Source organism: Rhineura floridana, chromosome 2 (assembly GCF_030035675.1).
Source record: "Rhineura floridana isolate rRhiFlo1 chromosome 2, rRhiFlo1.hap2, whole genome shotgun sequence".
Lineage (NCBI taxonomy): Eukaryota > Metazoa > Chordata > Lepidosauria > Squamata > Rhineuridae > Rhineura > Rhineura floridana.
Genome location: NC_084481.1, coordinates 184,618,385 through 184,636,307, shown reverse-complemented (window position 1 = coordinate 184,636,307; position 17,923 = coordinate 184,618,385). Strand labels below are relative to the sequence as shown.

General features: G+C 39.1%; 1 protein-coding gene across 9 annotated transcripts in view; it reads right to left on the bottom strand.

Annotated features, from left to right (window-relative positions):
- The window catches only part of NPAS3 (neuronal PAS domain protein 3), a 1,108,131-nt gene that overhangs the window by 788,878 nt on the left and 301,330 nt on the right, over positions 1 to 17,923 (bottom strand). For 8 of the 9 annotated variants that reach the window (XM_061611612.1, XM_061611611.1, XM_061611614.1 and 5 more), the window contains 2 exons: positions 5,978 to 6,222; positions 5,818 to 5,868 (listed from right to left, as the gene is read on the bottom strand). In XM_061611612.1, the coding sequence (XP_061467596.1) occupies positions 5,818 to 5,868; positions 5,978 to 6,222 (296 nt within the window). The remainder of the gene's footprint in view (positions 1 to 5,817; positions 5,869 to 5,977; positions 6,223 to 17,923) is intronic. The other variant, XM_061611613.1, reaches the window with a different exon arrangement.

Here is a 17,923-nt window from a genome sequence, read left to right as displayed (position 1 = left end):
CTATGAAACTAATATCACAATCCTATGTCTATCACATGTAAGCCCCGTTGAATTCCACTAATGGGGCTTACTCCCAAGTATGTGGGCTTACATACAACCTGAATCTGCAGTCCTATACATACTTACATAGGAGTAAATCCCACTAAACTTAATGGCAGTTACTTCTGAATAGACACTTGTAGGACTACATTGTTGGTAGCCTTATTTAGGTCACAAACATAACCCCACTTACCAGGGAGAAGGGATGGAAGGATCTGTCCATTTCAGTTCTCTCAGTTTCTGATTTTTCCAATCTTAAACTCAGTTCTCCATATTTCTGCAGCAATTTGCAAGTTTTTTTAAAAAAAAAACCTCATGAAAATTCTTCAGCATTTTAGTGTAACTTTTTCCTAATAAACACATTTTTGTTTTCAGTTTTGACTAATGTGTATATTGCTCCCAATATGCAATTGCTCCCAATATGCTGCATTTTGTATGTTATTTTCACTAATATATTCATTTTATGCACATTTCCCCCAAACATATGCATTTTTGGTAAGCATTGCTTGGTTGGAGAACTGCATTGCAAAATCCAGGCGGGTGAATTTCAAAAGATGACTGTGCTTTAGTTCTCATATTGTTTTGGAAAGTGTACGGAAGTGTGAATTGCTCCCCCATCCTTACCATCCCTACCAGTGTATCCTTACGCTTAATTCAGTAAGAATTAATTACTTCTGAGCAGACATGATCAGGATTGTGCTGTTAGTTATGTGGATTTTGGGTTGCATTCATACGTTCAAATTTCAACTCAAGAGTCTCTATTCGGATCAAGAAATAAGCTGATGGTAGAATTTGGCAAGCCCTCTTGAATTTCATGGCATTTATCTTAACCCCTAAATTCATTGCCAAGTTACAGGTTATTCCAGAATTTGGCAGCAAATGTCATAAAACAACAACAACCCTACATCAAGGCTGTATGGTTACAACAAAAGCATATGAGACTATAATAATGGGAATGACAGATCTTTTAACAGTTGTATTGATAATAACAGTTTCCCCTAAGTACGTGCTAGGCACAACATCCTGTTTAAATTAGATCTCTATTTCCTAAATTAGATCTTCTATTACACATTTCCTTAGAAATATATTTGTCATGAATCTACACTATGGGATAATTTTTTCTTGATCTTGAAAATGCAATGTTTGAAGTCAACTACCACAAAATGTGTATATTATTGCAGTCAGTGACTTCTATTCCTCAGGTAACAATGATGGAAAGTGGGGGACTGAAGTCTCCTATACTAGAAATATTTTCTAGGTATCAATGGCTATTGCTTTTCAGATTAATAAAATGTTTTCTAGATGTCCTCCAAACAAAGATGACAAAGAACAGAGAAGTGCTTAAACCAGTAGGAACAACAATGAAATGTATTTAAAGGTTACAATAACCAGTCATTTAGCTGAACCACTGCTGGGAACGCATTGCCATTTCTTGAATAAGGTATATTTGATCTGTAATAATATAGATATTTATAAAAATAATGGTGAAAACTATATCTTTCTTTGCAATTGTTTAACATATAATTTCCATGAAGTAATTGACTTTGGAAATATTACACAGTGGCACCTAAATGTTCTTTCTGCAAGCATAACTTGGAATAATCCATACAAAACATGCATAAGAAAACAAATTCATCAGCCTTTATAGACAGGACAGAGTGAAGCACCTTTTTGAAGCTCTAAATTAAAATGATTAAATGGCTGTACAGTCGGTCAGGGACAAATTTAAAAATAAGCTTGGATATGGAATTATTAACTTGCACAAACCATCTCATTGTTTCAAATGGCCATGGGTTATAAGCATAAGTATTTCTCATGCATTCTCCAAATGCTTTTAGGAGCCTGTTTGGCAAAGCACAAATACAGTGCCTAGTACTTTTACTGCAGGATTAGAAACCATGTTTGTTATAAACAACCTGCAGCAGTATATGAGATTACTTACCCTTCAAAGTACAACAAACTATCTTACTATATGAGAATTAGGGTCTTTTGATATAATTTCGAAAATATTTGTTCAGAAAACGTAATGGATTTATATTGAAAGAAAATTAGTGAATAAAGAAAACATAGGCACTGATGAGCTCATCCATACATAGCAGATTCACACATATAACAAAACACAATTTACCAGAATAATGTAGTAGAATTTATTTAATATTGTTTAAAAATAATGGTTTATAAACCGGCTTTATAAACCTTCCAACTATAAAGATGTCTTTCACTCTCACAGAACTATACCATATAAAAAGAAGTCCCACAGTGAATGTTTTAAAAAATGAAAGAGTAGTTTAAGATGAAGAGGCAGTATTTATTTATTTATTTATTATTTGTTAGATTTTTATACCGCCCGACCAGCATAGCTCTCTGGGCGGTGTACAGCAAAAATACAAATACATACAATAACCCATCATAATAAAACAAAAACACATATAAAAATGAAAATCTAAAATCAATTATAACAAGTTTAAAACTAAATAAGATTAAAATTAGATTAAAATGCCTTGGAAAAGAGGAAGGTTTTAACTTGGCGCCGAAAAGATAGCAAAGTCGGCGCCAAGTGCACCTCATCGGGGAGACTATTCCACAGTTCAGGGGCCACCACCGAGAAGGCCCTAGTTCTTGTTACCACCCTCCGAGCCTCTCTCTGAGTCAGAACTCGGAGGAGGGCCTTCGATGTGGAGCGTAGTGTACGAGCGGGTTCATATCGGGAGAGGCGTTCCAGCAGATATTGTGGTCCTGCACCGTGTAAGGCTTTATAAGTCAAAACCAACACTATGAATCTGGCCCGGAAGCATATTGGCTTGTGAAATCACAGAACTGGAATGGACCAAAAGGCCACCAAATCCAACCTCCCTGCTTCAAGGCACTACAGTCTATTCACTGGTTCCGCCCATACAATCTAGATCACAGATTACCAGAAGCAGAGAGCAGAACAAGTACCCCTCAGTAGTAAAGCTTCAGGAGACAACATAGCTTTGAGAAGGCTACAGGACAGGACACAAACCAAAGCAAAATATGTTGTTTGCTCATTTTATCCATGGGGAATCCTTCCCTAGCTCCCCAAATGATGAGTGATCTGACAGTAACCAAATCTATTCACTGTACCTTCTGAGTCTCTTAGGTTGGAACTATACAGTCTCTCATCAAAAGATACTAAGGTATATGAGGCAATTACAGGAGAGTATTGTGTTTCCCCATACCCTCTGATTTCCCCCTGAAGAGGTCCCCAGGCCTTTAATTGGGCTCACTTCTGGTTTCAGAGATTTTCAGATAAAAAAAAATCAGTTAAAAATATCCAGAGGGTTCTGTGCAGATTAAGCAGCTCCCACCTGTCTGCAGACTGCCCTTTGTGAATACCCCATGCCCCTGAATTAACATGAGAGAAACCTTGGTTTGGAAATCTTGTGTTTATTTTATAATCTAGGTCTGCTTGAGCATACAACGCACTAACGTATTTTCAATTATTTCAGCCCTTAAGTCCCAGGAAGAGATGATAAAAATATTTTGGGATTAGAGTAGAACACAATTTATTCAGCTGAATAAAAAGTGCAACACATCTTTATAAATCTCTTTCTCTTGAAAACCATTACATATATTCTTTGGCTATACAACTTCAACAGAGGTTATTCTAGCAAGCACACAGATGATGCAGACACTGGAACATATAAACCTGAGTACGTACTGTTTATAGGAAATGTACAAATATTTCTTAGACTATCAAATGAAGAACAACCCACATGGCTTGAAAATCATAGATTCCTTTTAAAGTCAGCTTTTCAAGAGGACCCTAAAACACATAATCACAAATTTTGATATCCAGAAAGTGGTAGCAATTACTCTGATCCAGTCTCATATTTACACCAATATATAGAAAATGGAATCTATTGAAACATATAGATGCCAATCCATGTTAAGTGTATGCTTTCTAGATTACAGGTAAGAACAGTAATTGTTACATTACTTTCTACACTGATTCCTCCAGTATAAAATTAAAGCATTTTCTTTTTGTTGAAATACTACGGCTACATTCAGACATGACTGAACTATGGTTTCGTGTTATGTGAACAAGTCTCTGGGTCATGCACTCCTCCCTTCCCTCTCCTCCTCTGGTATGGCCACAAGGAGATTGGAAGGATTTGCTTGTTTTCAACTAACTAGTTTGTTATGATGTCCCAAATGAGATAAACCATGGTTAGTTTTAACTATGGCTTGTACAAACAAGCCAACTTAAAATCACGTGGTGCAATACATGCGAGTCATATTCATAATAGAAATTAACAGATATGACTAACCTAGGTTTAGTAATTTCAGTGCGTCTACTCTGAGTATGGCTTACTTGAATACAACCCATGGTGACTTGTCCAGATAAACCATAGTTAAAAGTAAACACATTCCCAGTGTGGGCATAATAACAAACAGGTTAACTGAAAATGGAAGCAAATGCTCCTGATCTTGTCTTCATGGATGTGCCACAGAAGGAGAGGGAAAGGACAGCACAGTACGGTTTAGCATTATGTCCAAATGAGGCTGTTCTGTATATTCACAGCTACCACAATAGTCAAATGTAGCCTTTTTTCTAAAGTTAGCTGTGGGAAAAAGTGCTGATATACAAAATCAGAAATAACTTTTCACTCTTCTCAGTTGTGTAAAAATTTACTGTTTATTGCACACAAGGTTAAACAGCTTAGTCAAAGTTATGCTTCAAAAAGAGATAAACCTAGGAAATGACTGATTAAAGTAAGAAAAACTGAATAAAATTCTATTATATCTACTAACAGAGAATATTTAAGAAAGCTTTTAAAAGTGAGCTATCCCTTTGCTTTTTGCACACTCACCATGATCCAAAGATAAGCACAAGAAATATGTATATGCAGTTAAAATTTCCCATTTTTTCCCAGCTTCACCTCCACTCTCTCCTGAGTCTGATGTGCAACTTGTGATGTAGAGTGTGGTGAACTCATGTGGACAAAGTTATGGAAAAGCCCTGATGCTCAAGAGTCTGTGGACTGGAATCAATGCATTAAAGTAATGGGCCACAAATATGAAGAGGACCCTTTGATACATTTTATACATATTTCTGATCTCTTAAAACTGTTTAGTTATAGCTAAGCAGTTGTAAGGTATATTTTAAGTTTATACAAGTTTATAAAACACAGTGAAACATAAATAATAACATAATATCTGAACTCTACTTTCACTTTCAGTACCTCAACTTTAGAGACATAATGTATGTTACTATATATGTTTGTACTTAATATTGAGGGCCTCTGTAATACCTACTTTGAGTGAAATGGCATTTATTAAATTATTTAATTCCTTATATTTTAAGTTAATTTTTGTGAAATTGCTTCCACATCTGCTGAGTTATGAAATAATAAACACAACAAGATTATAATAATTAAAAATTATTATCTCTGTACACAAGACCAACAACTTAACAGACTGTCGTGGGAAGAGAGACAATTTTTCACGCAGAAGCACGTAAACTGTAAGGCTGCAATCCTAAGAAAACTTACTTACGAGAACTTTCTTTTGAACACAGTAGGGCTTACTTCCAAATAAACATGCATAGGGTTTGCACTTCATGGCAACAATCCGACACAGGCTTAAGTTTGCTTAAGCTCACTGATTTCAGAGGATTCAGAGGCATTTAATTCAGTGTTGAATCGTGGTCTAAGTCGTAAAAATACATACTTAATTTCATTTTCTCAGTACAATAGTTGTGCTGAGATGTTTGTTTTAAAATAAAATATAAATAGAATAAGAGGTTTATTTCACCTTCACATGGTGTCTTTCTCATGCAGACCTCAGATTTCCACATTTGTATCCCTTTAAAGGATTTGATATGCAGGGAAAAAAGAAAGGACGGTAAACATTTCAATTTAGAGATCAGTACTGGCTGCCACATTCCATATACTATGACCATCCAACCCCATACCTTTTACTGATGTGTTGGGTGGTGGTCCTTCCATTCGCAAGTTCCACGGAGGATCCCCCTGATTAGCAAAGTCCCTCATCTTCAAATAGCTAATTGTTAGTCGGATGATGGATGCCTTGTCAAGCTGGCTGGTGATGGCTGCAGGGAGTGGCAACAATTTGGCCAGCTCATAGAACTCAAAATTTTCCTTCCCCCGGCGAGAACGAGCAGCATCTCGGGACTTTTCCTTTCTCAAGGCTTGTAAACTGAAACAAGAACAACAGAGCAGGACGTTCATCAATACTGTGTTCTGACAAACTTCCAAATACAGACATGTAATTCTTGTACTGTACATATAAACCTGTGGATAATGCTGAATTATATTTTGTTCTTTGAGCCCTACTGAGAGTGTATTCTTTCCAGAGAAAATTAAAGAGTAACATTTTATAATATGAGATCTTTTAAGAAGAGCTATGCTGCAGACGCTTTGTCCAAATGTCAAACAATAAACTGAGAATTTGTACAATAAAAGGACAGATGGAATTATTCCAATAGAAAGGGATGCTTTGTTTGGCATAAAGCATAATGTTATCCTTTATACCATTGGGGAAGAGCCATAGCTCAGTGGTAGAGCATCTGACTTTCATGCAAAAGGTCTTAGGTTCAATCCCTGGCAACACCAGGTAGGGCTGAGACAGACTCATGTCTGAAACCCTGGAAAAGCCATTGCCGGGCACTGTTAATAATACTGAGCTAGATGAATGGTCTGACTTGGTATATGGCAGCTTCCTATGTTCCCATTAATTATTATTAATTATCACTTATTTTGACCAATAGCTCTGCAAATGGCACCATAGTCCTCACTTCCATAATACTTGCAGAAAACATGTAGTGCAGCTTACCAAATTTAATCTTAGGGGGCATCATCATGGAAGTATACAGTAAGATGGATAGAAGCTGGTGCTTCTCATATGTCACTAACCCACAAAATATAATTACTTGTGTTACGCCACACTTCCTCAAACACCAGTCTGAGAATCCATATCTTGAGTAGATGCTTTGCAAGCAAAGTTATTAGGTTCAGACTCTGGCATCTCCAGTTAGGTATAAAAATACCCTTATCTGAAACCCTGGAGATCCTCTGCTAGTCAGTATAGATCAGGGATAGGAAACCTCAGGTCCAAGGGCCAAATGCAGCCCTCCAGTCCTCTCGACTGTATCCAAGCCAACCCTTGCCCCATGCTCTACTCAAACGCTTTTGCCTGGCTGGAATGTGTCCTTGAACTAGGATAATGCCTCTTGTTTATCTGGATGGAGAGGTATGGGTGAGTATTGCTGATTGTAGGTGACTGTATGGAGGTAAGAGTCATATCCGTTGCTCCATCCACTTTCGCCTTTGGTTCCATTTACCACTGGCATGCAGCCCCCAGAAGGCTGCCCATGAGGGAATGTGGCTCTTAAGTTAGAAAGAGGTTCCTCATCCCTGGTCTAGAAAATACTGAGCTAGAGGGACCAATGGTCCAACTCCGTACAAGGCAAATGCTTATTGCTCTATCATAATTAGTTGCATCCAAAGGCTCCCTTTTTCAATTGAAGGAGTTTCTTTGGACAGAAGCAGCCTTTTTTTTCCCAGAGGAAGGAGTCCTTCTATCAGTGGATGGCTTTTTTGATAGAAGAAATAGAACCTTTGGATTCAACTCCATATGTGGGTTGGTGGTTCCTGAGTTTGGATAATTGGTCAGTTGCCTGCTTTGGATGGGGTCGTACTCCCTCTGAAAGAGCAGGTCCATAGTCTGGGGGTGCTCCTGGATCCATCTTTGTCGCTAGAGGCCCAGATGACCTCCATGGCTAGGAGTGCCTTTTACCAGCTTCAGCTGGTAAGACAGTTGCGGCCATTTCTGGACTGGGATAGCCTGACCACTGTTGTCCACGCACTGGTAACCTCCAGGCTGGATTACTGTAATGTGCTCTATGTGGGGCTGCCCTTGAGGTTGGTCCACAAGCTGCAGCTAGTGCAAAATGCAGCAGCGAGACTGCTCACTGGGGCTAACATGTCACCCTGCTGCTGAAAGAATTGCACTGGCTGCCCATTTGCTACTGGGCCAAGTTCAAAGTTCTAGTTTTGGTTTACAAAGCCCTATACAGCTTGGGACCAGGTATATACCCCTTATATACCAAGTCGATCACTGTGCTCTGCAGGTGAGGGCCTCCTGCAGATACCATCTTATCAGGAGGTTCATTCTGCACAATATAGGAAACGGACCTTTAGTGTGGCAGCACCTACCTTGTGGAATTCCCTTCCCTTAAATATTAGGCAGGCGCCATCTCCGCTATCTTTTCGGTGCCTTTTGAAAACTTTCCTCTTTCAACAAGCCTTTTAATTTGAGACCTATCCCATTCTGCATCTGTGTTAGAATTGCTTGTTAATATGTGCTTTTTTAAATAGCCCTTTAACCCTTTTTAAAAAATGTTTTTAACGTTGTTTTGTTTTAATGTATTTTAAGGTCTGTTTTTATGATGTTTTAAAGTGTTTTTAGCATTTTTGTTTGCTGCGCTGGGCTCCTGCTGGGAGGAAGGGCGGGATATAAATCAAATAATAAATAAATATTTAGAAAGCAGATAGCATTTCTTCAAAATATTCTCTCTCTCACTACTCCAACATTCTTATATATAGGTATCCTCCAGTCCTTCCCATAATTCCCACCAGTGCTATTGTTCTACACAATCTGACCACTACACAATGTACACTATCCCCTTGATAATTTGATCGATTATGTCCTCTACTTTCAATTATTAGTGTGCGTTATAGGTATCTTCATTTATTTTATTACTGCATATACAGATATGCCAGTAGAAAATAATCAATTAATTAATTATTATTTATTTGTTAAATGTATACCCCACCCTTCTAGGATGGCAAGCATCAATATTAAAACAATACAATTAAAACTTCTAAAAATAGTTAAGATCAACCTTCTAAAAACAGTTAAAAACAATTAAAATTTTTAAATATGCAGCACAAAATGAGAAGCTCTTAATTTTCACCATTCAGTGTAAAGTCAAAAATCATGCATTAACATGCAAATACAGGGTGCAGTCTATGCATCACTGAGAGAAAACTGACATGCGCACAATATCATCTCCAGTCGTTTCCCCTTCTAGGCTACATGTGCACTGCTACATTATTTACTACAACAGACTAGTATCTACCCATTCAACAGTTCCTTTGCTCCATCGGGTACTGTCCCACAAATTACTTCTGTTCACAGCCAGAGACAAGATCCATAAAGCCCACTGGTAGCAGCATTTATATGTACTGTGCTGCTGTATAATGCCAATTTCTGTGTTAGAAAATAGGCTATTACCGTGTAATCCTATCCTATAAGTACTCAGGAGTGAGACATATTGAATTAAATGGCAATTACTGCCAGGAAAGTGTCCCACTACGAAAACCTCAAGTCCCATTACTTTTAATGGGTCTTATCTAGGCATGACATGCAGAGCAATCCTAACTATATGAAGAAGGCAGAAATTACGCCAGCTTAAGTTAAGCCAGTACAAATCACCCCCATTCCAAACTTTGTTCAGGTGTGAGGCCAGCTGAGCCTGGCAGAGGGAAAACAAGCCTTTTTTGCTTATGGAAATTCTTCTGGGTTGCCAGATCATATAACTGTGTTGCAAGAAGTCTGGATTAGATGTAAGTCTCCCCCCCCCATCCTGCCCCCACCATGCCCCTAGAATGCCCATTTTGGGGGACTTACATCAGCCTCGGCTGAGTCCCAGCTGAGCCAGAATGAAGGACTTACACCATCATATCTCTGGGTGAACTGGGGTTGGGGACTTATGCCAAAGTAGCACCGGCTGAGCCAGAGATCTGCCACATCCCAACTTGCTCATTTCAAGAGATCTTGGGTTTGGATTGTCCCCTAACTCTGGATCCAACCTTATATATCACACTTATGTTCTATAGTTTGGAAGGACAATAATATGCCAGTTTCAAACTCAGTTTTGTTTTTCCAGAAAGTCAAAAATTTGGTTGAAAATACAGCAGATACATGTTATTGTAAAGCATTATTTTTATATTCATATGTTATACAACAATTGTGCTAGCATTTTATTTGGTACTGTTTCTTCCATTTTAATGAGGAAAAAATCAAAAATTCCTTCAGTTATTCCTGAAATGTGAATTGTTACACTGCCATATTATATACATCTTACCAAAAGTCTTTTGAAGTGACAGCACTGTAGTTCTAATAAAAAGTGATTGGTTTGGAGGGCCATAACCATAAAATAAGGCCCTAGGGGCTGAAAGGTTGTTGAGACTATGATATAATGGCATAAGCCAGTGGGAATGACACAGCTTGTACATTAATCTAGTGCCCATTTGCATTAGCTAGTATTAAAAAGCAGAAAAAGCTACACGCTGTCTGACACAGTGGCAGCCAGTCCCACTTCCCTCCTTGTCTTCTAACCTTGACACAAGAATTGCAAGAGCAGTCACTGTGGAGTTGTTGTCTTTTGCAGCACTAATGATGGTGCTTGCCTTGGCTTCTGGCTCCTTCCCAGTGTCACTTTTGTCAGGAGCAGCGTGTAGTGTGGACAAAGAAGAGTGCATATGCTAAAGGCGATTCAGATAAGGGCAGTGATCAGGAAAACACTTGGGGAGCTCTCTCCTAATTAAATTATAAGCCTGTTGTAGCATTTTATCATTAAAACTCAAAATAAATATATACTTCTTGTTAGCCCATTATTACTTTCCAAAAAGATACACCTAATACCATGGATAGAGAACATGCTACTTGTGACTCTTTCACCATTTCCTCACATCACTTGGTCACCATCCAGCTGCCATAGTGGCCCCTCCCTCCTTTCCCCAACTGTCACCACAGGGGCATCTGCAATCAAACCATCTCAACCCAAGAGGACAGGAGAAGAAGCAGTAACAGATTCTTCTTAAGCAAGCTGTCTTTTTCATTTTATTGTAACTTTTAAAAAAACCATTACATTGTTGTAATAATCTTGTGTAAACTGCTTTGTGAGGTCCGTCTGAAAAACAGTATATAAATGCCTTAAATAAATAAACAAACAAATAAATATTATTATAAATCATAGCCATCTTGCTGAGAGAACAAGAGAAATGGAACAAGAAATGTACTACTAGTTACCATCAGCAGGCTCAGACCCTGGGGGTGGGAGGACATTTCATAGGAAGCTGCTGCCTAAAGGTGGATGACAAAGGGTGGTAACTGGCAGTTTCTAAGGCAAGAGGGTGTATGAACCCTACTCTCCTTGTAATAGCATTGTGTTTTTATATTTGGATGACCTGAAAGTGGTGGATCAGGCTCAGAAATTTTATAACCAGTTGTCAGCACACTTGGATGAAACGGATTATTTAGATCCATACCAATCGGGTTTCAGGACTGGGCATAGTACTGAAACAGCCTTGGTCGCTCTGGTAGATGATATGAGGAGGGCACTAGACAGGGGAGAATCCACCTTTCTTGTCCTCCTGGATCTCTCAGCGGCTTTTGATACCGTCGACCACGGTATCCTGTTAGATCGCCTGGAGGGATTAGGAATAGGAGGCACTGTTTTACAGTGGTTCCGTTCCTTTCTCTCTGACAGGCATCAACAGGTAGCATTGGGAGATGAGGTTTCAGACCCTTGGCCCCTCACTTGTGGAGTACCACAGGGTTCTATCCTCTCTCCCATGCTGTTTAACATCTATGTAAAACCGCTGGGAGCTATCATCAGGGGTTTTGGGCTGTGATGTCACCAATATGCTGATGACACGCAGCTCTATCTCTCCTTTAAATCTTCACCGGAGTTGGCTGTAGAGACCTTGTCCAAGTGCCTGGAATCCGTGAGTGGGTGGATGGGAAGAAACAGGCTGAAGCTCAATCCTGATAAGACCGAGGTGCTACTTGTGGGTGACAGGGGAAGGTTGAGTGTTGCTGACCTGAATCTTAATGGGGTAAAATTGCCCCTGAAGGATCAGGTCCGCAGCCTCGGGGTTGTTCTTGATTCCAAGCTGTCCATGAAGGTTCAGATTTCGGCAGTGAGCCGGGCAGCTTGGTATCAACTACACCTCATACGTAGGTTGAAACCCTACCTTCCTATTCATCAGCTCCCACTGTTGGTACATGCCCTGGTTACCTCTCGTTTAGACTACTGCAATGCGCTCTACGTGGGGTTACCCTTGAAAACGGTCCAGAAACTACAACTGGTGCAGAATGCGGCGGCACGCCTGCTTACAAACAGCTGCCGCCGTGATCACATCACGCCGGTGTTATTTCATCTACATTGGCTTCCAGTTGTTTTCCGGGCCCAATTCAAGGTGTTGGTCTTAACCTTTAAATCCCTATACGGTCTCGGCCCAGTTTACCTGAAGGAGCACCTCCAGTACCACCAACTAAGCCGCCCGACCAGATCAGCCACACAGGGCCTTCTCTCCGTCCCACCAACGAAAACAGCTAGGTTGGTGGGGACTAGAGAGAGGGCATTCTCAGTGGCGGCCCCCACTCTCTGGAACTCCCTCCCATTCAATCTTTGCCATGCCCCTTTCCTAGATACATTTCGCCGAGCCTTAAAAACATGGCTCTTTGGACAGGCCTTTGGGGTCCCCGGGGTGGGCTAATTTCTTTATATTGTTTTTAAATTGTCTATTGATGGCCCTGTTCTGCCGCTTTTTAAAATGGTTATTGTTGACTGCGCTGTATTTTATTATGTATTGTATTATTATGTATTGTTGAATTTAATGTTGTACGTCGCCTAGAGTGGTTTCGGCCAGATAGGCGACTCAAAAATTAAATTTATTACTATTATTATTATAACATCAGCCACTTGGTGGGAATAACTCAAATGAAAATTTGGTAATATTAGGAAACAGTTACCATCACAGAAGAAGGATGAGATGCTGGACATTGGGTTAACTCTGGCAGAACCCCTCTGAAGTACAGGTGTCATGTATTAGTTCCTCTTTGGGAGTGGATGTTGCTACCTTGGTTACACATAGCTTTAGGTGCAAATTTGAGGCGGGAGTGAATGGAATTGAAGTGATGTTTGGAGCAAGCTAAGATTTAATTTTGAAACAATAGAGCAATGGCTGTTTATTTATTTATTTGTTTGTTTATTTATTATTTGATTTATATCCCGCCCTTCCTGCCAACAGGAGCTCTCTTATTCTGAGACAGGTTGTGCGTAGTTAAGGTAGTTAATATCTGTTGATCCTGCAAACAAAATAAAATGGGCTCGAGCCTATGAAAATGCATTCTGCAATAATTTTTTTAAGTCTTTATGTTGCTTTATAATTTGTTATAACAGAGTAACACTGTTAGGCTGCAATCCAATACACACTTACCTGGGAGTGAGTCCCGTTGAACTCAATGGAGCTTACTTCTGAATAGACATGCATTGGATTGCAGCCTTGGTCTCCTAGATTTTTTCCAAGGAAAAGGATTGTATAATCCTCTATGGCTCTCATACAAGCGGTATCTGAACTCAAGAATTCAAAAACTATATTTCGGTTTAATAGAAGTGATATTTTTAACATGAGAAAAAGAATCTCTCCACTGAAAAGGAGTAAGGTTAAAGCCTTTCATATTTCTCCTTTAAAGAAGCAACAACTAAGATCCAAAGAGAAGCCAAGTGGACAGATTTTTTAAATAGATCTTCCCTACTAGTTTGCTTAAGAGAATCTAGCACTGCACAGTTCTGTTATTTATCAATTCATCTGGAATGCAGACTCAAAGAAAGAAGGCCAACCTGTATTAAAAATTCATCAAAGAATTCATCATTTTAACTCACGATCCTTTGAACACCTGCATACTTGTCAGATCTCTGGTCATAGTTAACAGTGTAATCTATAGTTGCTATAGTTACTTCTGACATGAACTGCATAAGAATACTTGAGAATTAAACTTCTTTTTTTAAAAAAGCAATATAAAATCCAGTAACGTTACATTACTCTGCCAAACTTTTCAGTGTGAATTACTTACTGGACAAACTTCAGAGTATGCATCAATACCTTCTCTAATGGCTTAATTATTCCCCACAAATGCTATAAATATCAGCTTCCTCCCAAGAAAAAATTTAGGCAGATCTGTAAACAAAACTATTATCTATTATTATCTAGAGTGGCAGAGACCACAAAATGAAATTCTTTAATCCTGGTCAAGAAAAGGTAATGGTTTCAGAAGCCTTCCTTTAATGTGTGAAAAAAACTAGTATATATGCTTGAAGTTAAAGCTGGAACCTTCAAGTTCAAGGTAAGAACTCTGCTGCTTAACTAATGCACTGCTCATAGCTGTCATCATTAATTTATGTTAGCCTCTGTAAACATCAAGAGTATAATAGGCCAATTTCACAACTAAATATAGATGCACATTTTGCCCTTATATAAATGGCAGATTGCTGCTGTAGATCATCACTGCAGCAACACGTCAGTAAAGATACACTGTTTGATGGTCTGATGCTCACACAATATATAAAACCAGTTGTAATGGTTGTTTGGAAGCAAAGTGTAACACAGCAGCAAAATTTCATTTGTTCCACAAACTCAGGATATATTAAGCTTGGCTGACAAAGACTGTTTGATGTGCTAAATCAGTTTGACCTTCATTTTTGCTTTATATTTCCAATTTAACACATTAACCATTTTTTGTTACTCTCTGCAAGAAAATACAGAACTAGATGCCATTTAAAATGCCTTAGCTTTACAAAGAAAAATTAAGTGTATATTTTAGCAATTTATCTCTTGGGAATGAGATTTTGCTAATCGCTAAAGATTATATTAATTACAGCCTACACTTCATATGAGTTGAGGCAATGCTTGTATTCCAAGCAATCATTAGAGTCTTTCTGGATTAAAATGGCCTTGGTAGATTTTTGCTATAGGCTTCTGTGTTTCTAAACAATCTCTTTGCATTAATGTACTCATGGTCCAAACTTCAGTTAAATAAATTGATATGATCCATGTTGTAACTATTAATAATGCTGTTTACATAAGATTCAGATGCTACAAGGATTTTTCCCTTCTCTGAACCATCCAGTTGGCAACTAAAATATAGTAGAGAAAATGCAGATTTACATAACAAAAACTACCTTGCAAAGAGCACTTTTATTTCAGAGCAACTTGTACATTTCACACCTAAATTTCTATTTACAAAATCAGCTAATCACTTCACAATTGAACTTCTCAGAACAAAAAGTTATCAATTAAAGTGGTTGAAACTCCAGCAAATTATCATTTAAGAATGAAGTAATTGCTTTCATCAGGGCAGAAAAGCCCGCCAGAACAGAAATGTCACTTTAGATTAGTGTTCTCACTCCTGAAGCAATGGATGACACAGCTGATATAAGACTAAATGCCAAGACCAATCAATTGCTTTTGTAGCTCTGTTCTGAGCTGCTGTAAAAGGGGCCATTTTCTAGGATCTACTCTTCATTATAGTAAATGCTATCTCCTTGGTAACATAATTCCATTTCTCATAAATTCTGTCTGAGAGCATTGTCCTAACAATGGATATTTGTGGAAAAGAATGCTGTTGGTTTAACGCAAAGAATTAAGTGTGAACGGCTGTCAAAGTACTACAGTTTATTTGTTCTTAAACATAAATTGAAGTCTTCTCCATTAAACAGCATACTCATGTGAAAATGAGCATTCTGAACCAGTGTAATATATTGTATTTGAAGGTGTTGTAGAACTGATTTAGAGTTTAGACTTCTTTTTTATATATACTTGCTTTGTCTCTGTTGGGCACCCTGGTCTTTAACAGAGATCTGTCAGTGTAAAAGTAGAGTAGATAAACATTCCACTTACTTTCTCACCAGTGTAGTTTACAAATGTAAAATTACTGAAGAAAACACAGTCTCATTATCATATGACATGCTATTTGTTAGTAACCTCGTCTGTGTATAAAAGATTCATTTGAACTGAGCTGATTGAAAAAATATCTGTACTTCAATTTGTATTGTTCATCTTCCTAAAATACCAAGAATCTGAGTTATGAGCTCTAATTAAAAAGATATCTGAGAAGCTAATTTGGTGGAACAGCAATTTCCTATCTGACTCTTTTCATGACTGAAGTTTACAAACAAATACACATTGCAACTTTCAGTTCAGAGTAAGAAAAAATACTTTGTCATTAGAAGTTGGGAGAGAGGGGCTTTCTATAAAAAGGAACATTGCCAAATTTCAACATGGTAAATTCCAGAATGTTGTGGTAGGGGCCCCATTTGGATGTCAAATTCCAGAATGTCGTGGTAGGGGCCCCATTTGGATGTCATGATGTCAGTAATGTCTTTCTCATGTTCCCGACCCCATCATTCTGCCTCCATGCCAACAGCAGTACTGTAGTCCCAAGAGGGGCAGGGCAGACTTACCATGGGAGCAGGCAGATCTATGTGGAAAGCCAGTTCAGGTGCCACACATGGGGCACACAACACAGAAATTGCTTTCAGAGCCAACCACATAGCAACTGTAATGTGTGAAACTAGATTTGCCTCTACTGTACTACATTAGGCTGCAATCCTAACCCTACTATCTGGGAGGAAGCCTCATGAAAATAGGGCTTACTTTTGAGTAGACAGAGACAGTAGACATGGTTTTTATCCTTCTCTCACAATACTAGAACTCAAGGAAATCCAATAAGCTGAACGTTGAAAGGTTCAGGACACACAAAAGAAAGTACTACTTCACACAGCCTATAGTTAAGCTGTGGAATTCATTCCCACAAGAGGCAGAGATGGCCACCAACTTGGATGGCTTTGAAGAAGTATTAAACAAATTCATGGAGGATAAGGCTAACAATGGCTACTAGCCCTTTTGCCTATCCTCTGCCTCCATAGTTGGAGGCGGTCTGCTTCTGAGTACCAGTTGCTGGCAACCCCAGGAGGAGAGAGTGCTCTTGCACTCAGTGTCAGGCTTCGGTGAGCAACACAGCCAGTTCCAGTACAGCCAGTGCAAGGGTTAAGAATGTAATTGAAGGAAACACCCAAGGTCAGTCTGCAGCTGTAGCAGATCAGAGGCTCAGCTATAACAAGCTTGGGTGAGCACACAATGGGTGTGGGGGTAATAGGAATGCGTTGTAGTTGGAGAGAGTTGAAGAGAGACGGAGCACGGTGTCATAAACTGCCTAATGAAACAGTAAAGTTTCTCTTCTTGAAGTCTCGGCTGGTGGTCTGTTATTTCGTTCGGCAGCAGGCACAAATAAACAAGTTAACAAGCTACTGGACTTCTGGTTCCGCTGGTCCATTGGCGCTACACTACACTCAGCTCCTGCTTGATTATGTTCTACCTCCACTGTCAGAGGCAGTTTAGGCAGCATCCAACTAATGTGTCCCATCAGTGCAAGGATTTCTCCTTGTGCAATAGGATTTCTACCTTCCTTCCCTTACAAATGCCCTACGTCCTCCCCAAATCTGCTCCTGAGAGTCGGGGAAATCCCTAAAACATATTTAGGACATGTGCAGAGGGAGAAGCGGGAAAGTTCTGTTGTGAAAGAAGAATACGTTGCATTGACAGTTAATTTCCTAAGCACTACTTTGGATACAACCCTATGCCTCTGAGAATGACCAGTGGAGAGAGTGCTGTTGTGCTGAGGTCCTGCTTTTAGCATCCCCATAGGCATCTGGTTGGCCACTGTGAGAACAGGATGCTGGTCTAGATGGGCCACTGGCATCATCTAGCAGTTTCTTCTTATGTTCTTATGATTGTACTGTTATTCATTTTTCACCTACATTTATTTTCTGGCCTGAAGGCTCATGGTAGGTTAGTGTATTTAAAATGAGTATCTAATTTTGCAGCTATGGCAATATAATTTGTTATGAAAGAGTGGAAGAATTTAGTTTACATAAGGCTCTGGGGAGTTTTTCGGCTGATAAGGCTGGTGCTCCTGTCGAAGCCCTGGTGGAACTGTGGAATGCAGAAATGACCCGGGCAGTTGACACGATCGCCTGCCCCTGTGC